The sequence below is a fragment of the Vulpes vulpes genome, chromosome 14 (assembly GCF_048418805.1).
Source record: "Vulpes vulpes isolate BD-2025 chromosome 14, VulVul3, whole genome shotgun sequence".
Lineage (NCBI taxonomy): Eukaryota > Metazoa > Chordata > Mammalia > Carnivora > Canidae > Vulpes > Vulpes vulpes.
The window spans coordinates 42,531,687-42,556,999 of record NC_132793.1 but is presented as its reverse complement, the minus strand read 5'-3'; the positions used below and the strand labels follow the sequence as shown (position 1 = coordinate 42,556,999).

The window sequence follows — 25,313 nt, the reverse complement described above, 5'->3', positions numbered from 1 at the left end:
CTTTACGTCACGGCCCGTCGCCATCTTGGACTCTGGCTGAGTGATAAATTCCCCCGCACGAGAGCGCGGGCTTTCTTGAGAGGCGCCTTGCTGCTGGAGTGCTCCTTGCTCCGAGTCCTTCTCGCGGCCCTGCGGACGGCGGTTTCCGCGTGGCCCGGAGCGAGGGTAGGCCACGCATAGCTTTTTTTGCCCGGCTCCAAGATGGACGGCTGCGGGGACGGGGGAGGCCGCTCTGGGGGAGCACGTGGCGCGCGCTGCTGGCCTTTCCCGGGGCTGCTGGGATGGTGGCGGAGTCCGGAGGCCTCCTGCTGCCATCGGGCAGGGAGGCTGGCGGAGGCGGGGCCGCGGCCGCCCCCGTGAGGCTCTCCGGAGGCGGCGGCGGCCCAGCCTCTTCTTTCCTCGCACAGCCAGGCTGCCCCCGCTCGAGGCCCGCGTCGCCATGGCCGCGGTTCCCGAGTTGCTGCAGCAGCAAGAGGAGGATCGCAGCAAGGTGAGGCCCTCCTCGCCCTCGTGCTCCAGGACGGGAGGCCCTGCCGACCTCCTGGAGCCTCGCCTTCCTCCCCCCGTCCCTCGGGGGCTGCTCGTGCAGCCCTGTGTCCCCACGAGAGCCGTTCCCCGGACCCCGCGCGCCCTTCGCTCCCTTCTCTTCGAGGGCCGCAGACCCGAGGCGAGAAACAGCGTCGCAGGACCGGCCGGGGATCCGCTTGACGAGGGCGCGCGGCGAGTCTCCGGAGCTTCTCTCGGGGGGCTCGAGGACGTGCTCTCACGTGGAAAGTTGTGAAAACTGCGGCTTTGTAAAGACTGGATGGGGAATCTGAAACCCGCTTGACGTGCAGTAAATGGCAGCTTTTGGTTCTGTTGCCTTCGAGCCGTGCCCCCCCCTCCCCCCCGCCCCGAAGCTTTTTGGCCCAGATACTGGGGAAATATATCAAGTCAAATCTGAAGCATGTTAACATCTTTAGAACTTTATAAGCACGAAATGCGTCACTGCGGGAATTCTGCCGTTTTTTAGTAGGTGCTCGAATATTTGAACTATTTTTTTCCTTCTAAAAACTGCTTATGTAAGCTGCCCGCACGCCCCTTAAATCTTGGGGTTTGAGAGATAACTAATGCAGTAAGTTTAGGATACTGTAGCCGATTAACGATTAGGAGAGGTCTCTACTTTCATTGGTCATTTACGTTTGATAGTTTCACAGTTGATAGAGGTGGGTACGAGCCACGTTAGGTGCAAAATCATCACCAGGAAAGTGTTTCTGACAGAAAATGAAAAAAATCATAAGAATACAGAGCGTTCTCAAATGCGAGTAATCTGGAAGGCATTTTAGTTAGATCTACTTGGAGGTTAAAAGCAACCTTTGATCCGCCGCACGTGTAGTGGGTGCCGCAGGTGACACAGCCAGCTGGATTCTTCCAACAAGAGTATCCGTGCTGCGTTCTGGAAATGCAACTTTATGTGCGAAAGGAGATCTAAACACCCCAAGTTGAAGTAGTGTTTTCTGCTTTTTGTTTTTGACCAAACTAGAAGTGGAAACTCGAGATCGTGATTCTTTGTAGCGTTCTGTAGTTTTCTCTATAGAAATTCAGGGATTTTTGACAGCAATATTTTTTCCCCACCTGGTAACCTCTCCTCTTGATCCGGAATCTGCTTCATACAGCTATTTAAAAGGACTTAGCAACTTCAACTGACCTGTTTGCTACCACAGTATGTTGTAGCTGGCTTTTTTTTTTTTAATATTTATTTTTATTTATTTATGATAGAGAGAGGCAGAGACACAGGCGGACGGAGAAGCAGGCTCCATGCCGGGAGCCCAACGCGGGACTCGATCCCGGGCCCCCAGGATCGTGCCCCGGGCCAAAGCAGGCGCTAAACCGCTGAGCCCCCCCAGGGATCCCCCTGTAGCTGGCTTTTAAAATAACTTTCCTACCACTGTGATGCTCCCAACAGAATTGAAGGATTGTAAAGGCTATTTCTTTCTGTTTTAGTGGATACAGGAAAGGATTATTTTTTTTAAGTTACAGAAATTGGGAAATAATGAAGCCTAATGAAATATTACTTTAACTCTTGGCTTCCTTTTGCTTTCTTGTATCTGATGCTAGTAGCTCTGTGCTGTGGATCAAGTCTAGGGGGTTTTCAGTCTTCAGCAAAAGGGAGTTTGGGACAAATGTGAAATAACAGGAAGTCAAATCTTAGGCAAACTATTTCCATAATATAGCTTTGTTAATTGACTGAATTATTTTATATTTTTACAAAAAAATAAACTTTCCCCCCTAATTACTTAGGGATTTACATGAGGAAGGGGGTTCATGGAGTTTAGATCCACTAATAAAGTAGGGAACATAATCAAGTATTTTGAATGCTTGAGTAGTAAGTACTCTTTTCTGCTTGTTTAGCAAAACTAAAAGGCATATTGGTTTGTATCTGGTAGCCTGACATTTCCGTTTAGTTATATCCATTAGTTGAGGGTGTAAGGATATATCTCTTTTCCCAGAAAGCAGTTAGGGAGAAAAGATACAGGATTGATTTTGTTTTTTTAACTCCTCTACTGATAGGAAAGATTGTATTTATCTGGAGTTTTTTGTGGGTAGGGGAATACAATTGAAGATTATGCAGAAAGTTGTTCCTGCAGAAATAGTTAACCTGGGCCGCCTTTTTGCCAAAGTCCTTAAAATAGGTGGGCAGCATGTTTGAGTTTCTACTAACACATTCATTGTATATCTTTCTAAGGTGATGAGTCTCTTTCCTGCTAGTCTAGCAAACCTATGGTAAATTGAATGTAGGTCCTGATTGCTTCTCCACTTTTTTTTTTAATCTTAAATTGTTGCTGGAGTGGTTAAATTTTAACACCTAAGAAAAGCTGTGCATGGTGATACCCCCTCCCCACTACCGCTATTATAGCTTGACCTTTTCACTAGTTGGTTTTGTGGACTTTGGGTGGATGGTGTCTCCTCAGCCAGTCATTAATGTTTATGGTGCTGCTCTAGCTTGCAGGTAGTTTTTTTATTTTTATTTTTTATCTTTTTACTTATTTAAAAGTTTTATTTATCTTAGACGGGGAAAGGAAGGAGGGATAGAATCTCAGGCCGACTCCACCCTGAGTGTGGTGCCCAGTGTGGGGCTTGATCCCAGGACCCTGTGATGATGACCTGAGCTAAAACCAAGAGTCAGACGTGTTAACTGACTGTGCCTCCCAGGTGCCGTGTGTGTGTGTGTGTGTGTGTGTGTGTGTGTGTGTGTGTGTGTGTTTTAACTGGTGTGGAAGTTGTAGAGACCCTACCCTCACCTCAGCTTTGGTGAAGAGTGACTTAGAATTTGTGTTACAAAAAGGAACAGTCTTGAACTTTGAACGATTTATAGCAAGTCCGCATTTACTAATTTTTGTGGACTTGAAGTTAATACGTAAATGGTTGACTTCATTTTTCCCTTAATTTTCTATGCTCCAGAAGTAGGACTTAATCAGAGCCTCCCAGACCTTAGTTCTGGATCAGTAACTTGTACATCATGTCTTATCCTTATTTGTGAATTCTAGTTTAGCAGGTCATAATCTGCTCAAATTTTTTTGGCTATGAAAAGAAATGGCCAAGGGAGAATTAACTATATTTTGAGATTAAATTCTCATTTGGTGAGACCTAAACATCTAATATAGAGCTTTAGTGTAAAGCAGCGTTTCTCAACTTAAATAACCGTGGACATTTGGGGCTTGATAATTTTTTGTTCTGAACTGTCCTGTGCATTTTAGTGTGTTCAGCAGTATTGCTGGCCTCTTCTAGGTGATTGCTCCCTTCCCTCCAGTAGTGAGTAAAATTGTGCATTGTCAAGTGTCCCTTGATTGAGAATCACTTGTTAATTTTTCTCCCTAAGATGATATGGTGTGTGTGGGTTAGGTCATGTTCCAGAGGCTAATTATTAGTAAACCCATTTCAAATTTTGTCAGATTTAGGATTGATAAATCCTAAGGAAATAATATGCTGTATGAAACAAGCATTGTTGACCGTGTTCGGAATTAGTTTTCTCCTCAGTTTTGAGGAACCATATTTACCAAAAGATGGTAAAATATGGTTTTCTTAGCAGGTTCTGGACAATTGAAGGTTATGAGGTCAGCTGTGTGTTTACCATGGTGGAGTTCAATACCATTTTGGAAACCTGAGACTGCAAAGGCTCTGACACAGCACTTGCTCTCAGAGCATTGTGGACCCGGATGCAAGCTCACAGAGAAGTGTGCTGTGGGTAGAACTTGTGTAAAATCTTTGCTTTGTCGGGGCTTGAATGCTTGAGGAAATTAGACAAGAGTAGTTCTGTAGGTGGTTAGCACTCCATGCTTCAAATGGCTATGGTGAAAGGCTCATGCAGTTAGGTAGTATTTAAGGAAGCAACCTAACTTGTAATGAATCCAGTTCTTTTGAGGAAAGTATTTTAGAGCTTTATAAAATTCTGCCTTCAGTCTTTGAAAACGTAAGAAGACCGCTGTAGGACATCTTGTCTCCTGTGAACGTGGCAAACTTCTCACAAGTATAAATTTTTTTTAAAAAGATTTTATTTATTTATTCTTAGAGACAGAGAGAGAGAGGCAGAGACACACAGGCAGAGGGAGAAGCAGGCTGCATGCAGAGAGCCCGACGTAGGACTCAATCCAGGGTGTCCAGGATCACGCCCTGGGCTGCAGGCGTCGCTAAACTGCTGCGCTACCGGGGCTGCCCCTCACAAGCATAAATTGAAATTTCTCTGCATGATCTAGCTTTCTAAAAAGCTGCTTCATCTCTTAACACCTATTTATGATTGGCCAATGATTACTCTTAAGAGATCTTCCCCCTAAAAGAAGGATGTGGAATTCGTCTGCGGTTTCATACCCCAAATGCAAACCATAAATACATGGGGAGGGGGGGTGGGATTGTGTAAGTTGTAGTTAAGGAACAGAGAAAGGACTGAACTTCTTTCCATTTAGAAATTGGGTCTTTTGGGCAGCCAGCGGTTTGGGTGGCTCAGCCGTTTAGCGCCGCCTTCAGCCCAGGGTGTGATCCTGGAGACCCACGATAGGCTTCCTGCATGGAGCCTGCTTCTCCCTCTGCTTGTGTCTGTGCCTCTCTGTCTCTGTCTCTCTCTGTCTCTGTGTCTCGTGAATAAATAAATACAGTCTTTAAAAAAAATTGTTTTTTTTTTTTCTTTCTAAAGATTGTATTTATTCATGAGAGACAGGGAGAGAGGCAGAGACATAGGCAGAGGGGAGAAGCAGGCTCCATACCTGGAGCCCAATGTGGGACTCGATCCCAGGACTCCAGGATCATGCCCTGAGCCAAAGGCAGACACAACCGCTGATCCACCCAAGTGTCCCAAGAAATTGGGTGTTTGCCTTGATCCCTCCTGCTTTTCCTTTCACAAATTTGGTGTAAGCTTTTAAGGTACTACTTGTGGTCTGGAGAGAGAGAGGGTAATTTTCTCAAGATAGGTGCTTATGTTAACCTGTGGTGTGCATTTTCTGCCTGAAGAGTTTATGATTTGCTTGTTTGGGGGAGGGGGGCAGGCCTGTAAGTTTTCATTCTAGTGTGTAAATCGTGAAGAGTACAAATGCAGATGTCCCCAGTTTCCAAGGCTTTTGCTTGACCTATTGTGGAGAGCACTACAAAGCTTGAACGTTATGCGGATGGAAACACGGAGCTGGTAAATAAGGTATTGTAAACTTTACATCTGAATGATCTGGGAAATGTGCTTTACCTCTGACTCAAAGCAGAAATCCAACCATGAAACAGGCTGCCTTTGCCTTCTCTTTGTATGCTAGCATTTGTATCTCAAATTTAGATGACACAAGCTTAACTCAGCTCTGCCCCTGTTGAACCATCTTCATTGGTGGCGAAAGTAAATTTTTTTATTTTTAAACCTACATCCATTTCATCTTGGGTTGATCATAAAGTAAGATCTTGAGGATTGGGTAATGAATGTTCCTAAACACCCTCATCAACAGGACTAATGTATAAAATGTCAGGTTTGTTTCAGAGGGCCCTAGACTTGATAGACCTGGGAACTGCTGGACCCAGTCTTGGTGGGGAGGCAGAGGACTTGAGCTTTGAATGGATTTGTTGGTGCTGCCAACAACCTCTGCAGCATTGGTGTATTGCTTCTGAGTAGACTCTGCTAGAAGATCATTACAGATCATACAGTTCAACCCATTTGAAAAATAATTCAGGTATCTGGCACATAGGTGGGTTTCTTGAAATGAATGTATTTACACCAGTATTTCAATTTAATCTCTGATTCCTTGTTGGAATTTGACTTGTTCATAGGGTTGCAGCTTTGTGAAGTGATGATTCAGTTTATCCATTCGCTGAGTGCACTGTACTGACCTTCTTCCAAGCCTTGGTTCCTGTTCTAGGAACTCGGGGCTACGTAGCCTCCAAATGCCCTGCAGTTTGCGGTGTTCTACCGTGGACAGCTTGTGTGTCGGTAGACTACTGGTTAGAATGGTTGGTGTCAGTAGGGATGGGGTCCCTCTGGGTCCCATCTCACCAAGATGAGTGGTGGAAATCTGATCACTTGCTGCAGCCTTTTATCTGCTTTTTAAAGCATTTGACTAATTTCCATACTTCTTACCTGTGTTCATAGACTGAAATTTTCCAGAAGTCTTCGATTCCTTTATTTTTGAGGACTAATATTGGCAGCCCTGAATTCCAGGAAGGGGAGATCCACTTGGTGGGGGAGGGAGACAGGAGATGAAGACAAGTATCTGTAAAAGCAGTGCTTATACATTGCTTACAGTTGGTTGAATTGTTTTTCATGCGCCAGTGCTATGATAAAAAGCTGGAACTGAACACAGATAATAAGCAGGTTTTGGTTACCCTTCAGGATGGAAGAAAACAGTAACAAACACTTGGGAGTAGTAATACTTGAATCTTAAAGAGGGGTTTCAAGGAAGGTAGGGTAATAGAATTTCTAATACAGTACTTCTTACGAATGAATTGAAACAGTAGCAAAGCATCTATTAAGTATGATCATATGAGTCTTGTTTTTGGAACTAATGCAAATCTAGAATAAGTCTGCAGCTGATCATTTTTTGATTTATTTCCTCACTACTGAGTATTGGGTTAGTCAAGGTATGCATACTTTTCTAGCTGAAATAGCCTGTTTCTTAGTTCTCGTGATTAAAATTAAAATCTAGTTTACAAGGCAGGCTTCAAATAAACAGTTTGAGAAGATACATTATGTCACATACGCTAGCATATTCAACTTCTTCCTGTGTGCTAAACTGGTTTTATTTATTTTTATTTTCAAGTTTTTTTAAAATTGTAGTTAGTTAACATAAAGTGTAACTTTGGTTTCAGGAGTATAATCTAGTGATTCATCGATTAGAATAACACCCAGTGCTCCTCACAAGTGCCTTCCAGTGCCTTCCCTTAATACTCATAGTTTATTTAGCCCATCCCCTGCCCCCAACAGAGTTTCATGTAAATGGCTGTTCAGCTAGCCCCCATTCTAGCAGAACAGTTACTGGGAGATAATTTCTTCCCATTATGTTGTCTTGTCGTTTTGGTTGTATGGCGCTAAGGTATACTGGAATCTGTAGTCACCCTAACCTTTATTATACCTTCTGTAAGTATTTTCTCCTATTCGCCCTGTGGGTTCTGAATTTTAGAATCCAGTTTTCTGTGTTGTCCAGTCACATAGGTACCCTTTGCCATCTGTAAGCCATTAAACCATTTGAGGAAGGAGCTTTGCAGATAGATGGTGGTATTTTGTACCAGGGTGAATCATAAGTAAGATTTGGACCAAAAGTAGTCCTTAGCATCTCAGGACTCTGCAGAATTGTCCTGTAGCAGTGTCAGGCTCATCACCCCAGTTCTAAAGGTGATGAGCAGGTGAGGGAATGCACAGGGATTCTGAATCCGTTTTTTTCCTTTCCAGGTTCTTTTACCAGGCATTCCGACTTAAAAAAAAAAAAAACAGCTAAAATTTGCATTCTAAATGGAACAGTGCTTGTTTACCCTTCTCATAAAGATTATTGTAATCCTAACTGTAAGAATTAATCTGGTTTAAAAAAAAAAAAGGATCTGGTAGGGAAGTACTTTGGGGGTGGAAACTCCTATCTGTAACTTTGGATATGTGATGCAGTAGAAACCTACAAAACAAAGTTTTGTTTTCTTTTTCTTTTTTTTTCTTTTTCAAAAGAAAGTTTTAAAACTACATTGTTTGAGAGTAGATACATTTTAAATTCCATTCTCAGGTACCTAAGGGAACTGGGAAACAAAAAATAATGCCTAGGTCAGATAGTTCTGAAGTCTGCTTCCTTGCTGATTTAAACAACCATTCTAGGTATTTTGACATCTGTGGCTCAAGTCAAAGACTGACAGTGTTGGCCTGCATTGCTAAGCAGTACTCTGAATATTTAGAATAGGGGGTGGAGGTGGGTGAATGGGGGAAAGTTTATGGAGAGATGCCATCTCCTTATACCCTCCATCTTGGTGGTTTATTTAGCAAGTACTGTGGCATGGGGCTGTGGAGTGTTTTGTTGACTATGCAGAAGAAGGAATGCTGACCTTTTAATCATACTTGTGCTTCTGGAGTTAGGATACAATGCTGACTTAGGAGCTTTGAACATTTCAGAACTTTTTACTCCTTGATGATGTATCTGCTTTATTATCTGGAGAGTTCTATGCTTCTTCAATACAAGAAAGTTCATTTAATAGCAGGGAGGACTCTTGATTTGGTGATGGCCTCAATGCTTAGAATTATGCTAGAATCTTTTTCAGACAAGAGTTCTTTAAGGCTCATGCAGACTTAATGTATTGTCTGGGTGTTTTGGTTTTTTTTGTTTGTTTTTTTTGTTTTTGTTGTTTGTTTGGTGTTTTTTGTTTTGTATGTGTGTTTGGCTAAGACTATCATATCAGGTGGTTGGGTTTTTGTTTGAGTCCCTTTCGAGGGTGATGTTTCCTGGCAAAAATGATTACTTGGCTGGTGAAGCTTGGATGCTTGATATCCTGCTATGGTGGAAAGCCTTGAAACCTCTGGTAGTTTTCGCTGTTTGTCTTCACTGCAAAAAAATGATACTTCTATGCTGACAAGAAAGGAAGGTAGTAATAAATAGTCTGGGATTTTACCTCTATGGTTGAGAGTATGGGAAGAGAGGAAACCAGAATAATTTGAGTGGAACAAAAAGCAGTTGGGAAAGTCCATTGCAGCTTTGACTGTGGTGCTTAATTGAACCCCATTTACTAGATTACATTCCTCTTGGGTTCTCTTCAATCCTAACTCAAAAAGTTCGTGTGGAGTTTGTAGGCTTCACTTGTAGTGAGCTAAAATGGGATCGTCAGTGTGTTCAGAAATTGAGAGCTGGCTAGAAACCAGGATTTGTGACTTCTTTGGGACTCTTCGTGAATCTTAGGAAACAGCAGGTTTTTTTTTTTTTTTTTTTTTTTAAGATTTTATTTATTCATAAGAGACAGAGAGAGAGGCGGAGACACTGGCAGAGGGAGAAGCAGGCTCCATGCAGGGAGCCCGACATGGGACTCAATCCCAGGACTCCAGGATCACGCCCTGGGCCAAAGGCAGATGCTCACCTGCTGAGCCACCCAGGCATCCCAACAGCAGTTGTTTAAATGCACCTTTGACCCATCCCATGGGCTACCCTGTCTTTCCAGCAGTGTCTCTTGCCTCTTTTACATCTGGCCTACTTTATTTTCTGGTCTACAGAGTACAAACATAAGATAGGTGGGATGGTCAGTATTCTCTGCAATCAAATTTTGTGTGTACTTTTAAAAAAATTTTGTGAGTATTTTGAGGTGTTTTCTTTCCAACACGTATTTGCCTAGTAGGAAATGAACAGAAGGAAGGAAGCTTTTATCAGAAATATGTCAGTGCTAGAGTCACAGATGTGGTAAAATTAAGTATCCCTGACCTTGAGGCTTTATCTCTGCAGAGGTTTCATAAACGGACATGTGAAAATTAAGCCAAACAAGCAAATATTTCATGGGAGTCATCAAGAATCCATTTAGAAGGTGTATTGAGGTTCAGATGTCAGGGACTGTTCAGTATGCTGTGGTCCTATTAATACCTGAAGTCTTTCTTTGAATAAGAATTACTTCTCCTTTATTCTTTGAGGCTTATTAGAGGAGAGTTATTGTTCTAGGGCTGAGTGGTTTTTGCAATTTAAAGTTGAGTTGCAGTGCTCTCAGGAAAAGGAGAGTACTGACTACTTCCAAGATAGAGCAGTAATCATTTTTTTGTATATGAATATGTTTATAGACCTGATTGAACCAGATACTCTAGTTTCAGAAGTTAAACCTTGGTGTTGAGCTTCTAAGTTTGAAGCAAAGAATCCAAAGGGAAATACTTTCATATTTCCTGTTCTGTAATCCTATTAATGCCAGTCTTCACTTGGCATTCTCTAGGTTCAGTAATGTAGAGAGTTGTGACACTTACTTACTAGTTGGGTGAGAGGGCGATGAGCTGCTTGTTCTGCATGCTGTCATGCTGTGTGTCAGATCTTCAGAGTGACCATCAGCTTATATGCTTTAAGAATTAGGAAATTTATCATATTTTAAACTTAGTAGGAAAATCGTTTTAACACTCCTTCCCCCCCAAACAGTCTAGTTCTTCCAAAATACTTAAACTGGCAAAAAGAAACTGGGTATTCTTTTCCTCTGAATTACCAAATCACAAAATCAGTTGCTTTTGCTTTCAGGGCAGTGTTCACACTTGTCCTCCTGTGTCACCACAATGGGATTTTCCTAATTTTGAGGCCTATGTTGTTATAATCCACACCTTGTGTCTAGTTTCCTCTCTTTGAATCAATTCCTGAGTATAAATTGGTTTTCTTGAGCTGGTTTTTCTTCTCTTCTCCAGAATCCCATACCACATGACTGTTCTGTCTTCTCTAACTTCTTTCAGTGGTGTCCTCTCTGGTAATGCTTCTTGAATATTCTTTGTAGTTGGGGCATATATGTGAGAAGTTTAAGATTTCATTCTGGCTCTAAGCCACCTTAGTTGAAGTTTTTGTTTGGTTAAATGTATTTTTCACATAGACATAGAACCATGTGGTTTAACACTACAGTAAAATTGAGACTAATAGCCAAAAAAATGTATTTCAGCTGAGATCTGTATCTGTGGACCTGAATGTTGATCCCTCACTTCAGATTGACATACCTGATGCACTCAGTGAGAGAGATAAGGTCAAATTTACAGTGCACACCAAGGTAAGTGACAGAATGATTTCAATAATTAAAGCAATGCTACATTGCATCTTTATGATTCACAGTGGGCAAGAAGAGATGTCTTGAATGAAATGGTTGCTGCTTGTTTGCAGTATGGCACTACTGTTGAGTGAGAACAGCCCTCATCTTCATCTTGGCTTATAGTGAGCATCAAATAAGCTCTTGCTTCAGCATTTTCTACTGTGTGAAGCCTTAGGGCTGTGAGTATTGCTGATGTTTGTGTGGCTTATATATACTCTTCTCCATGAAGAAACAAACTAGGCATAGTGATGTGTAGAGCCACCTACCTGCACAGCTGAAATCTTCCACCTTTGTTTTTATTTGCATGAGTGAGAAGTGCTTGCTTTTTCCCATATTTAGTAAGTTACTGCCTTTGCCCCCTCCTGTTTTTTGTGATTCAAAACACTTTATTCTTTATCCAAAGTTTTTTTTAAGATTTTATTTATTTATTCATGAGAGACCCAGAAAGAGAGAGGCAGAGACACAGGCACAGGGAGAAGCAGAGCCCAATTCAGGACTTGATCCCATGACTCTGGAACCACGCCCTGAGCCAAAGGCAGACACTTTAACCTGACGCTGAGCCACCCAGATGTCCCTCCAAAGTTTATTAGAGATTTTATTTATTTCAGATAAAGAGAGCACTAGCAGGGGGACAGAATCTCCAGCAGACTCCCCCACTGAGCCACCGAAGTATCCCATACACAAATTGACATTTTTGAGGAAGGCAATATGCCAATCTGAAAAATGTGGAGAGTAAATGTAATTTAAATGTATTGAATCTTTGTCTTATGCCAGACATCGTTACAAAGGTTTGCATGGATTTAATTTTCTCTTTATAGGGCACCTGGGTGATTCAGTGGTTGAGCCTCTGCTCAGATCATGATCTGGGGGTCCTGGGATTGATTCTGGTATTCGGCTCCCCACAGGGAGCCTGCTTTTCCCTCTGCCTTTGTCTTTGCCGCTCGCTCGCTGTCTCCTAAGAATAAAATCTTAAAAAAAGATTAATTTTCTCTTTATAATAACCTTGTGATGATACTGCATTATCCTCAGGTTTAAGTAAAATAAATGGCTGAGGCACAATTTGAATTAGGCAGTTTGATGCTATACAAAGCTTTTGGGTTTACGTGCCATCTCCAGCATATGGACCTGCTATCTGTAAGATCCTCTCTTAATGCCTTGGTGGCTTGATTAGCTACGTGATTGTATCTGCCTGAGTTGACTGAGAGGTAGAGTTTTGTGAAAAGAATTCTTTAAAAGAACATGTTGAATCTTTTGTGATGACTTTTAGTGGGGAGATCATATGTTGCTTTGTTCTTTACTGGGTCTCACTGAAATGTTTTGTTATGCAGAGTGTTCCCATAGGGCAGCCCAGGAAACCCAACCCACTTTATCAAAAAGTGGTGGTTACCAGTTAACTTCTTAACTCTATTCTTTACAGACCACGCTGCCCACGTTTCAGAGCCCAGAGTTTTCTGTTACAAGGCAACATGAAGACTTTGTGTGGCTACATGACACTCTTATTGAAACTGCAGACTATGCTGGGCTTATTGTAAGTGTATGTTGGAAGATCAGATAAGTACTGAAGCCAGTTTCTTCTACCTTATTATTCATTTTGTTTAAACAGACTTTTACCAAAACGTTTTTTATAATAGATTGTGAAAACTGTCTGATTTCATCTACCAGCTAGAGCATGTGCTATTGGTAAAGGCTGAAACACATAAGAATTGGGTTATAGCTGTGAGGTGAAGCACATAGTCTTACAACCTGTACAATATAAGAGGCTAAATGGTTTCATAGTTTGAATCTTCTCTACCTTTGGGTTTGATATTTCTCTGGTACTTTACCTCAGGCGTCAAGTAGAATTGATTTCTATGGAAACAATAGTAGTGGTGATGGTGTACAATAGATTTATTAAAAGTGTTGTAGTGTGCTCAAGGAGTAAAGGAAGCAGTCGTGCTGACAAAAGTACAAAAGAGTAGTATTAAAGATTGTGTTTGAGAATACTGTGTTCACTTAAAATTGTAATCTTTTGATTATCCTCTGTAATTAAAAATTATCTACGTGTGCAGAGACAAATTTTGATGGTGCTTCGATTTCATTTTAGCATGATTGTTTTATATATTATATATTTTAATATATAATATATAAAGCATGTGTATTAATATATAATTTTAATATATAATCATATAATATTTTAACGTATTTTAATAGTTTTAATTATTAGTGTTTAATATATATTTTAATATATAATATATAAAACCTATGTATATATGTAGCTGGCATTGACCAGGCTAAAAACGCTATTATCCCCTTAAAATCATCCATAATGGGTGACTTGAACAAATGATTATAATCTGAGTGCCCAGTTGTGTGGAGGAGACTTCTTTTAAATGGCCAAAAGGGATAAAGTTAAGAGAAAAACAGAGGTTGACTTGTTAGTCCCACTGGGCTGGCGGCTGCCTCCTTATATACTGGCACTGAGTGGAAGATGGTTGCTGGGGCAGGAATGCTCACGAGTTAACCTGCCTCTCCTACAGATCCCACCTGCTCCTACAAAGCCTGACTTCGATGGCCCTCGAGAAAAGATGCAGAAGTTGGGAGAGGGTGAAGGATCTATGACCAAAGAAGAATTTGCTAAGATGAAGCAAGAGCTGGAAGCGTAAGTGGATTTTCTTGATATAGCTGTATCTTTTGAGAACAAGTAGTGATGTGTACAGAAATCAGGAAAGCCTGGCGGTTTTCTTAAAGTATGGGAGTTAATTAGTTGCCTAGTGCTTTCTTGTAGAACTGTATTTTGCAGTTTTACTTCAGATGTTAATTCCCCGGTGGCTACTGATAACTGCATAGACTGATTGTTTTCCCCCACGTGGACCATACTTGTTATGGAATGCTGGTCTGTCATAGTGAAGAAGTAAGCCTTTGTGTCTTTATAGATAAAGAGCTCTTGAGGCTGCTGATAATGTACAAAGGCTTATTCTGTGAAGTTTGGTTACCAGGAGTATAGCTGAAACTAGATTGCAATGATGCTGTCACAAAGAAGCATTCTGAATAATAATCATAGTGATGGTTTAAAAGAAGTCCAGGTCCCTAGGAAGCATATTTTAATTGGGTTATAATTATTTCAAACAAAAATATATCCCAGTTGGGGATTTGCATTATAGTTGCTTAGGAAATTTGCCTTGTACTTCTTTATCTTGCCTCCCTCCCCTCTCTACCATCAGCGTGGTATCCATTGCCGCAGTTGTCCTCTGCTGCGCCCCCCTTCCATATTGTGAGAGCCAGTGTTCACATGCCTCCAGATACTAAGTCATCCTGTAAAATGCTGTAGTACCTGATTGGCCTGTTCTGAGGATAAGGTACTGAATGCAACAGACTGAAGTCCTACCATTGAGAAGTTGGGTGATTTTCAATGCCTAGATTGAGATAAAGTCACTTTAATAATGTCTGTTAATTACAAGCCTTAATAGACTTCAGTGCTGTGTATGTGACTGCAGGACAAAGGGATTTTCATTGTTCTACAGAAACCAATGTTCTGTGGCTGCTAAATACTAGCAATAATTGCATGTAGGCTTGGGCTTTTAGACTTGCTCTCTGAACTCCAATTATAATACTATTTTTTCCCTATTTTTGATTTATTCCACAGGCTCCCAAATGGCAGATGCCTTGTTACTAATTAGACAAAAGGTTATACCAAAATGTTTTGGTCTGGTTCAGGTGTTTTGCTTAGTGGCATGAGCAGAACAGTGGTGATAACCTGGACCAGTACTGGTCATTTAGTCAAGTGGTGCCAGCTGATGGCCTTGTGTGCTTCTTTTCCAGTGAGTATCTTGCGGTCTTTAAGAAGACTGTATCTTCCCATGAAGTCTTTCTGCAGCGGCTCTCTTCTCACCCTGTTCTCAGTAAAGATCGCAACTTCCATGTGTTCCTGGAATATGATCAGGATGTAAGGCATTTTTGTTCCATTTTCATGATCCAGTGAAAATGTACATGACTGTAGTTTTTTCCTTTTTTCCCTTATGGAGGGTGGTGGGGCATAGGCAGGAGGAGAGAATTCCAAGCAGACTCCCCTCCTAGCACAGATCATGATGCTGGGTTCGATCCCACAACCCTGAGATCATGACCTGTGCTGAAATCAAGAGCTAGATGTGGATGCTTAACCAACTGGGCCACCCAGGTAACCACCCCCTCCATGACTATTTTTTAAAAATATGCTTGAGGGGTCCCTGGCTGGCTCAGCTCAGTTGGAAGAACATGCAACTCTTGATCTTGGGGTCCTGAGTTTGAGCCCCACATTGGGTGCTAATAATAAAGTTTTATTATTTTTTTTATTTTTTTAGAGATTGTTTTAAAATAAATAAAAATACATACTTGATGACCTGATACATTTTCTGAAAAATTGACTTTTAAAATAACTGAATTTTTTAATGGCAAATGGAATCCTTTTTTAGATACTGTTTCCATCTCCCCCATAGATACATTTTAAGACCTTTTTATAAAATGCTGCTTAAAGATTTTTACTTGTTTTCCTTACTAAGGACCAGTTTTTTGCTCTCCGTTGATTTTGGGATTTTTGTTTGTTTTTAAAGACTATTGAGGGGGGAAAGAGCAAGAAGAGGGACAGAGGGAATACAGAATCCCCACTGAGCAGGGAGCCTGAGGTGGGTGTGCAGTGTCAGGACCCTGAGATCATGACCTGAGCTGAAATCAGATCCCCAACCGACTAAGCCACCCAAGCAACCCAGTTTTGGGATTAAGAGGAATTTCAGGTCACATTTGTTTTCTTCCTGGTTACCTGTTTGTTGGGAGGGGTTTTGCCTTTTTTTTTTTTTTTTTTAATGTGTTTAAGATTATGTTTGAGGCAAGCTCTTATTTATATATATTTTTTAATTTTATTTATTCATGAGAGACACAGGCAGAGACCTAGGCAGAGGGAGAAGCAGTCTCCATGCAGGGAGCCCGATGTGGGACTCCATCCTGGGACTCCAGGATCATGCCCTGAGCTGAAGGCAAACGCTTAACTGCTGAGCCCCCCAGACGTCCCAAGGCAAGCTCTTATTTAAAAAAAAAAATTTCCTCAGTATCTTCTAACCCATGAAGTTCAGTGAACAGCATAGGACAGTACAATAATTCAGCCAAGGTATTAAAGACCACTAAGACACGCCTGGCTGGCTCAGTTGGAAGAGCATGCAACTCTTAATCTTGGCATCTGAGTTCAAGCACCATGTTGGGTGTAGAGCCTACTTTAAAAGATTTTTTTAAAAAGCCACTGAGACTTGGTGCCAACTATTTTTCCAAAATACCTTTAGATCGTGCTTTTAGAATTAAGACTGTACTTAGGTTTTGCTGTTGATTTGTGGTTTTGTTTTGTTTTGTTTTGTTGTAGTGTGGGGTGTTTTTTCTGTTTTGTTTTTTAATTTTGGTTATTAGAGTGAGTTGGCATGAGCATGGGGGGAAGAAGGGGCAGAGAGAGTAGTTAGACTCCCCACTGAGCAGAGAGCCAAGATGTGGGGCTCGATCCCAGTATCCCAGGATCATGACCTGAGCTAAAGGCAGATGCTTAACTGACTGAGCCACCCAGGCACTCTTGTTTATTTGTATTTTAGACCTGGTGGCTAAATTAAAGGTATCTCATGTGTGTGCCTATGCTAGTAGACAGTATCACTTGGAAGGTACTTCGGGCTTAAAGTATTTAGAGAAACATGAGTACCATAAACTGTTCTTTGGGGATTTTTTTTTTTAGTATTATTATTATGTCTTTTTTTCAGCTAAGTGTTAGGCGGAAAAATACCAAAGAGATGTTTGGTGGCTTTTTCAAAAGTGTGGTGAAAAGTGCGGATGAGGTCCTTTTTTCTGGAGTTAAGGTAAGGGCTTTTAGCTGTTATAGGAAACTTTTGACTTCATGTGAATGCGTGACTTTTTTATTTCTTCACAAGAGATGTTTGTGAAATATGGTATTAAAACTTCACAGAAATATAAATAATTTTTCCAAATTTTATTTATTTATTTATTTATTTTCAAATTTTAGTTATTATCCATTCCTTGAATTTTCACTTACATGCTTAAAAAAGTTTTTTTTTTTTTTTTTTTTTTTTTTTTTAGAGAAGGGGATAACATTCTCACACTTAATTCTTCGTTTTCTCCTTTTCTGTGAATAGAGTGGTCACTCAATTATTTCTTAATAAGAAAAGCTACAAGATTAATATTCCATGCCATTCTTCAGAACTACAGTGTCCATTTTGGTAGTCCAAGCCACACCAGATTTTCCGTTTTATTTATGTGTAAAATGTTAAGGATCTGATGTGAAGAAAAGAATGTAAAGATACTAAAAGTAGTTTCACTTTTTCATGTGGCTACTAGAAAATTTCTAAATAGCACATGTGGCTTACCTATTTCTGTTGGACAGAGTTGTTTTAAAAGACTGAATTACTATACAAGTGTTTCATTACCCTCATAGGGGAAAATTCCTGACTTCTTGGCCCCCCAGCCACTTTATAACTGAGTTACCATCTTGTGTCTGATTTTGCCACTTGCTGAGGGCTTGAGCCAGGAGCCCAGAATACAGGTGCTCTTGAGTAGAGGGCATTGTCAGAAATTTGGAAACTGGAGGGTAATTTCTCCTTGGTGCTTTCTTAAGGTGTATGGGGCTGTCCTGTACCCACCTGTATATCAGTCCCTGACTGGCACCCACCAAGTATACCCCCCACCCATATGCACATATGTGGGTATCCACCGTTAGGTTGCAGCCTACCAGGCAGAATCACTTATCTGCCAGGATTGCTGGATGTCAGAGAATACCAGAGTTTTCCTGGACAATGTTGAATGGTTCTTGAAAATGGTTTTCTCTGTTGACGTTTCCTGACAGCACTTGAGTTCTGCTAATCTTGAATATGAAATGCTATCAATGCTATCTTGTCAGCTTGGGTTTCCCTGGTCCATAGAGGTTAAAGTTCTTATGCATGAACTTACTTCCTTAATGTTCCTTCTAATACAAAATACATTCATATTTTTAAAAGTTTGGCTTCTTAAATTTCTTTTTTCCTCTTTTAGGAGGTAGATGACTTCTTTGAGCAAGAGAAGAATTTCCTCATTAACTATTATAATAGGATCAAGGATTCATGTGCAAAAGCTGACAAAATGACTCGATCTCATAAAAGTAAATACCATTCACCCACCAGCCACTTAGCTTTGCTAATGTGCTAGCTCTGTTCATATAAAAAGGGCTGTCCTTGTTTCTGCAGATGTTGCAGATGACTATATCCACACTGCAGCCTGCCTGCATAGCCTGGCTTTAGAAGAGCCAACAGTCATCAAAAAGTAGGTTTTTGTTGGAAAAGCATTTCCTTTCTCCCTTAATTGAAAATTCCTGGGTGGTATGAGGAATGACTATATAGTTTCACTTCTACTTTTGAGTATCAGCTCATCAAGACTAGATAATAGTCTCCAGCACTCAAATCTTGCACACCCTCTGAACATAGAAACATTTAAGGTGTTTGTAGGGTAATCAGGAGGGACTTCTGTACCAAACAGGATAGCTGTTAAAGCCTTTATTTTATTGATTTAATTCTGGAGTTGTCTATGAGGCTTGCCTTATATATTCTCTGTCAAATGGTGCTTCATTTGGTAATGCCATGGTCTTAAGGATAATGCAATGACCCCATCTGCTTTTGGTCTTTTTTGTATGAATTTTTCATAGTTTCTCCATCCTGGGCATTTCTGGTGTGAGGCTGCATTCTACCTAACACCTAGGACTTGGTATAACAGGTGGTGGTAGTATTTCTGATTTGAAGGTGGAAGTCCGTCAAAACCCAAATTAAAGCAGCTTTTAAAAAATTTTTATTTTCATTTAAATAGCATGTTTATGTCTTTGAGACACCCACAGTGACAGCTCTGACAGCTCACTAGAATCTGTCCTTGGTTAACATAGCTTTGACATTGGTTAAAGACCATCTTGGGACACTGCATGGCAAGGTGAATGAGGGGCTAGCTACCAAGAGAGGCTGATAGCCGCAGGTGTAGCACTTTACGTAAATGTGCTCTTTTCTGTTACCATCATCTTTACTAGGTTGGGCCAATTGATGATGAAGTATTACTTTGATAATTTAATTCTAAAGCACCAAAGGCTAGGACTCCTGCATTCACTCATTCATGTCTTATGGTCCTGTAAGGTCCTATTTCATACATGATTTTAAGACCTTAAACCAAAATCACGTGTATATTTTCAGGTACCTATTGAAGGTTGCTGAGCTATTTGAAAAACTTCGGGTAAGCATTTTTATATTGGTCTTCATAATATTTAATCTGTAGATTTCTGCTTAGATGATGGTGACCTTTACTTCTTTTTAAATAGAAAGTAGAAAGTCGAGTCTCCTCAGATGAAGACTTAAAGCTGACAGAGCTTCTCCGATACTATATGCTCAACATAGAGGCTGCTAAGGTAAGGCAGGAGTCATTATAACTTGCTGGAGTAATGGCAAGACCACCTTGCTGTGACCCAGAAGAGGTCTCATGTTAGAGAGGAATTCTTTTTGTCAAAAATGAAAGAAGATAGGAATTTATCCAGGATTGTTTGTATAACAAACTCTGATTGAATAAATGAATAAAGAGGTAAACTGAGACCAGTTTGACCAGAAATGGAGTTGATTCTGGAATAGCAAAGGAATTGCAGTGCCCGAAACACATGCTATCAGCTATGGGCACGTGCGTTTAAGGGTTTGGCCTGGGCTTGTGTTTAGGAGTGTGAAGAGAGGGACATCCGGCCAGAATCTGATGAATACAATCATTGGCTTAAGGATGTTTGTACCAAGAAGTGAGTGAGTGATCTGATCAATCAGGAGATAAGTCTATCTCTTCTGGGTCGCCTATAAATTGGACATTTGTAAACAAGTCCTTTAGATTTTAGGTTCCATTCTTTTGAGGGCATGTGCGTGAGAATCTCCATTTCATAGCCTGTAGTTCCATTTTCAGACTGAAAGCTTTCTATAGTAACATACGTTTTTGTGGCATTGTTTCTCTAGTTTGTATCATCAGTAGGGGCGGTGCTAAGTGGACAGATACTTATTTGGGGAATTAGACTTTATTGTATACGGGTGTAATGGAATACGTTCCTAAAGGACTATTTCTGAGGGGAAAAAAAAGATAGGGTTTGTATGTTTTTATTGAATTGCAGTTTTTGAGTCTATAACCATTATTTATCAAAAACAAGACGAAGTGGTAAGCAGGATGACCTTTGGGGATGAAACCTGCATTTGCAGGGCATAACACTGCCCTGAACAGGAATCTTTAAATTACTTTCCTATGAAATGTATATAATCAGGCCACATAAAGTTAGAGATGTTAGGAAGTAGAAATTCATTATTTTCCTCATAGTTTTCATTTTTAATTAATTTGTCATTTTGGTCTGTTTCCTTAGTCTTCTATTTGGGTATTTTTTTTTAATGTGCTTTAGACTATATTTCTTATTTTGTACTGTAATGGAATTGAGAGCTGATGATGCACAAGTTTTTTGAGTGTACACAGAAACATGTAACTTGTATGTCAAACTCCCATATTTACTTTAAATACGGAGGTAACTTGTACTTTGTTGAAGACTGCAAATAGTCTTTATTTCAGATGAAATCCTCTGACAGATTCCAGACATGGGCTTGTGGCTGTTGGGGTTAGTAGAATGTTTTTTCTGCCTCACTGCCCAGTTGCATTCTAGTAGCATCATTTGACATGGCCAGCTTTGCTTTCGGTATAAGGTGATTAATTTTCTGAAACTGCTTTCCATGATTGAATCATGGGAATGACTTAGTCCTTATAGATTTCAGTTGTTGGGGTTTTGTTTTGTCTTTGTTTTGGTCCATATAAAGAATTCCAAAAAGCTCTCAACAGTGCGGTGAGGATTGCTGTTCCCAGGCTAATCTTGATATTTAAAAAAAAAAAAAAAATCTCATAATGGAAGGGGGAAATAGAAGTGAACTAGATTGTTGCCTTCTGACATTTCAGGCAGTGCGTTGACTTTGTGGTACTTGGGCCTTGTTTCATCGTTTGCTTTTTAATAGAGTGGTTTAGATATTTAGTCTTCCTGTTTTGTTCTCTGACGGTTTTCCAGGATACGTTTAACTACCATGTCATATCTGTTAATTTTCTTCTCAGGATCTCTTATATAGACGCACCAAAGCCCTCACAGACTATGAGAACTCAAATAAAGCCTTGGATAAGGCCCGGTTGAAAAGCAAAGATGTCAAGTTGGCTGAGTCACATCAGCAGGAATGCTGCCAGAAATTTGAACAGCTTTCTGAATCTGCAAAAGAAGGTTGAACAGGGCTATTCTTTACTTTTCGCTTTTTAGTTAATAATTTTAAGCTTACAGAGAACAGTTGCGCAGACAGTACAGAGAACACCCATACATTCTTTATTCGAATCCCCTAGCTGTCCAATTTCCTTTTCTGTTTCATCACTTGCACATGCACATGTGGTGCCAGGTATGTATTTATACATGCATGGCATGGGTGGTTTTTTTTTTTTTCCAACCACTTGAAGTTAAGCTGTATGTATCATTCTTTTATCCCTAAACAGTTACTGATTTTGGTAAACTTTGGTACAATACATTTCCAACCTGTTCTCTATAGTCTCATTTTGTTTATCCCAATAACATTCTCCCATATAGGGTTCCCATTAGGTTTCCATAGCTCTTGTGTCTCTAATTTGAAAGGAACCCTTCCTGGGGACCACAGTTACTCTTCAAATAGTGTTCCTCGTTTTTGGATGCGCTGTTCTCTCATGAATAGGTTGTAGTTATGCATTTCCAGCAGAATAATGAGTAATGTGTCTCTCAGGTGTCATATCTGAAGGCATGTTCTGTCTGTTCCGTTTTCCTCTTATTTGTGGTGTTAAATTTGATTACCCAATCAAGGTGTTGCCCAGTTTCTCCACTGGGTAGTGAGTTTTTTTTCCCCCATGTCACTAATCAACAATGTATGGGGAGATAATTTAAGACCTTGCCAATAGCCTGCCCTTCATCTCATACCTTCTCCCTAAATTTTAGTCTGTGATTCTTGCCCTAGCCAGCCTTTACTGTGATGGTTGTGGAGAGGTGGTTCCTCTTCCCCAGTTCTAGCATTCTTTCCAAGCCCTTGGCATCATTACCCTTTAAGCACAAGCCTTCCCTTCTTTCCCACATTCCATTCCTTGTCATTATTAGAGTCGTGGGTTTCTATTTTTGAAAATAGTTCTTAAATTCATTATTGTACTCTTTATGTTGGTGCTCAATTTGTCCAGACTTAAAGAGAAGCACCTTTAGGTTGGTGTGTGCTTATGATATATCCCCCAGTGTTTTGAACAGAGTAGAGAGGTTTTCTGTCCTTCCTTAGCCCTGGAAATCACCATTTCTTCCAGAAGCCCACATTCTGTTTACTTAACAGAATTGTGACAAGATGTGAGTGCTCTGCTCATTCCTCCTGGGGTATGTCTGCTTTAGGACCTTGAGGAAATAGAGGGGTGTGTAACTAACTCACTCTTTTCAGAAATCATGAGTCCATGGTGGTAACCCAAATCCAAGTCCATAGCCTGGAGTTTCTTGTCTTACCCTAGTCCAGAGTAGGGGAATATGTCTTGACTTTATCTGGGAGATAGTGTTTCATTTTCACAACAGGAGTTTAAATTTTAGTCTTCTCTTTGGGGAAGGGGGTCTCGCTGCTTGGCAATTCTCAGCGGCCCTCGGATGTGTCAGCAAAAAGGAAAGATTTATAAGGAAAAGAACAGACTTTGAAACTACTGAGTTGAAATCTTAGGTTATTATACAGGCCAGGGTTTTGTAGCCCTGACAAATTCAGGGGAGATTAAAGAAAAGCAACAAAGCAAAGTTGAATGCACATTTTAGGCCTGTCGTTCTTGCCTAAGATTTGTTCCTGTGTTAGATTTTTATACTCTTTATTAAAAATGTAAACTTGGGTATGTTATATTTTTTTAAAAGTACACTATTCTGTAGAACATTGTGATGAATGGGTCTAAACTTGTTTGCCTCTGGAGATTATATGCAAGAATGATATTTGGGGTTAAGCCTAAGAATTGTTCAGCTTTTATTGGTAAACTTTCTTTTCTAGAACTAATCAATTTCAAACGAAAGAGAGTGGCAGCATTTAGAAAGAATCTAATTGAAATGTCTGAACTGGAAATAAAGCATGCCAGGGTGAGTGTTTTTCTTCAAATTAAGCCAGAAACTTTAGGTTCCCCCCTTCCCAAGTTATTTCCCAGTTCACCATATCAGTGTCATTGGGCAGATGGAGTTTCCTTTGTGGTTTTAATCTCCTGTGACATAGGTGGGAGTTACTTGTTGGAATATTTTTTTCTGCTGCAAACTAAAATTCTGTAAGATAATGATGAAATACTGCTTTTGAGAAGAGCATATTAGTGTCTTCTAATACCGATTTCTTATTTAGAAAGGGAGAACTTTCTATATTTAATGTGTGTAGCTTAATTTGGTACAGAGAAAAGATGGAGAAAAATGGTTTTCAGTGTTGGGTACATACTAAAACTAATGAACTTTTAAGGACTTTGGTGCACAGACCAATTCACTCAGTTTTTGGGCATGGCTCCTGCAGTATAGTGCATGGGAGCCTAGAAGTACTGTCTGGCCCAGGGCAGCAGGATCAGCAGGAAGCTGCTGTAGGAGAGAACTGTCACTGGCCAATCAACATTGGTTTACGCAGAAAGACTTTGAACATACATATGTACTTAGAATTTATTTTGACTACAACATTTACTTTTTGATTAAGTCCAAGTCCTATTGTCTTACGACTTTTTCATCTGTGGTTTTAGAGTGTCATGTATACGTGAATCGTACCCATAATGTTCTGGGTGTTCTGAGTTTTCTCAATTCCTTTAAAGAGAATTTTGTAACGGTATTTGTGCTAAGTTCTGTATGGATATTTATCATTTATAATCGTATAATTAGCACCTTTTTATCTGGTCTTCTCAAGGCCTTCAACTTCAAAACACAAATCTTAAATAGCATTTAGGTTAAGTCACAGTAAGCAAAATTAGTGTGACTGCATTTGAGAACAAACCTGGGTGGAGCTCTGAGCCTCTTCAGGCAGCAGTCTTAGACCCTCAGAAGGAGAGGGTGCAGGTTGTAGGTTGAGGTTCAGTTGTGATTTAATGAAGAAAAGGAACAACCCAGTTTTGCACTGGCTTTAAAAAAATTTCTTGTGAAAAGCTTGTCGGTGGTTTTGATTTGAATTCTTAAGAGATATGTAGGAGGTCTGGACTCCAGAGATTCATTGGTCTACCTTGACTTTTATCTTTCTTTCAGAACAATGTCTCCCTCCTGCAGAGCTGCATTGACTTGTTCAAGAACAACTGATCTGCCTTTTCTATGAATGAAGGACACGAATGTGAAAGAAAGCCAGTATCACTTGCACTTAAATCATTACCACAGAAGATTTATTACCTTTCACTTTAGTTAAAAATTATGTGAATAAATATTTTGATTTCTAAAATCTTAACACTTAACCATGTTGGTTTAAAAATATTTCTATTGCATGCTACTTGGACATAACTAATATTTTCCTTATGCATTTAATACCTCAAAGTGGGCAGAATCTAAATGCTAAGTTTTCCTGTAACTTGTCTTTAGTTATTAAAGAGTGCAGGAAACATGTGCCTTCTGGAAACAAGTACAAGCAATGCCTGGCACATGTTGTCTCACTGTTTCATGTGCTCATGTCCCTACAAACCAGTTAATTTAGAGTAGGTGCCAATGACAACGAATATGCCTGCTGCTAGTTGCAGGTAACATAAACATTCCATTCCTTAATTAAGGTGATTTTTTTTCCCCCTTCTTACATTTATGGTATGTTAGACATCTTAAGTGATTGTACTATAACAAGAGCAAGAAAATCTCATTTGTCTTTATATACCCTTTACAGGTCATTTTGTGTGTGTGTGCGCACGTGCGTGTAATTGGGTTGTAAATATTTTAGGGGAGAGAAGTATCTTGTGTAAAAACAAATATATGGCCTACTTCAGAAGATGGGCAGTCTACATTAAAGATGTGAGCCCCCTTCCTGATCATAACGGGAGGGTATGTGTGTGTTTGGACTTTTTATAAAGTGTATAATAAAATAATCATGTTACCA

The 25,313-nt window shown here is 40.2% G+C and overlaps 1 protein-coding gene and 1 non-coding gene across 6 annotated transcripts; both read left to right on the top strand.

Annotated features, from left to right (window-relative positions):
- Nucleotides 1-6: 6 nt before the first annotated feature.
- SNX5 (sorting nexin 5) lies at nucleotides 7-25,313 on the top strand. 5 transcript variants are annotated; one of them, XM_026002374.2, is made up of 14 exons: nucleotides 7-165; nucleotides 412-490; nucleotides 11,071-11,175; nucleotides 12,632-12,742; nucleotides 13,731-13,852; nucleotides 15,013-15,136; nucleotides 16,959-17,054; nucleotides 18,241-18,346; nucleotides 18,432-18,507; nucleotides 19,416-19,455; nucleotides 19,541-19,627; nucleotides 21,331-21,490; nucleotides 23,280-23,365; nucleotides 24,488-25,313. In XM_026002374.2, the coding sequence occupies exons 2-14, from the start codon at nucleotides 440-442 to the stop codon at nucleotides 24,536-24,538; spliced, it is 1,215 nt and encodes a 404-aa protein (XP_025858159.1). In that variant the 5' UTR covers nucleotides 7-165; nucleotides 412-439; the 3' UTR covers nucleotides 24,539-25,313. The 5 variants fall into 5 exon arrangements, with proteins under 5 accessions (XP_025858159.1, XP_025858158.1, XP_025858156.1 ...); XM_026002373.2 differs by having other exon boundaries at nucleotides 408-490; XM_026002371.2 differs by lacking the exon at nucleotides 412-490 and having other exon boundaries at nucleotides 34-165.
- Nucleotides 6,286-6,523, top strand: LOC112922784 (small nucleolar RNA SNORD17). Its single transcript, XR_003235525.1, has one exon. It is a non-coding gene; the product is annotated as a small nucleolar RNA SNORD17 (small nucleolar RNA).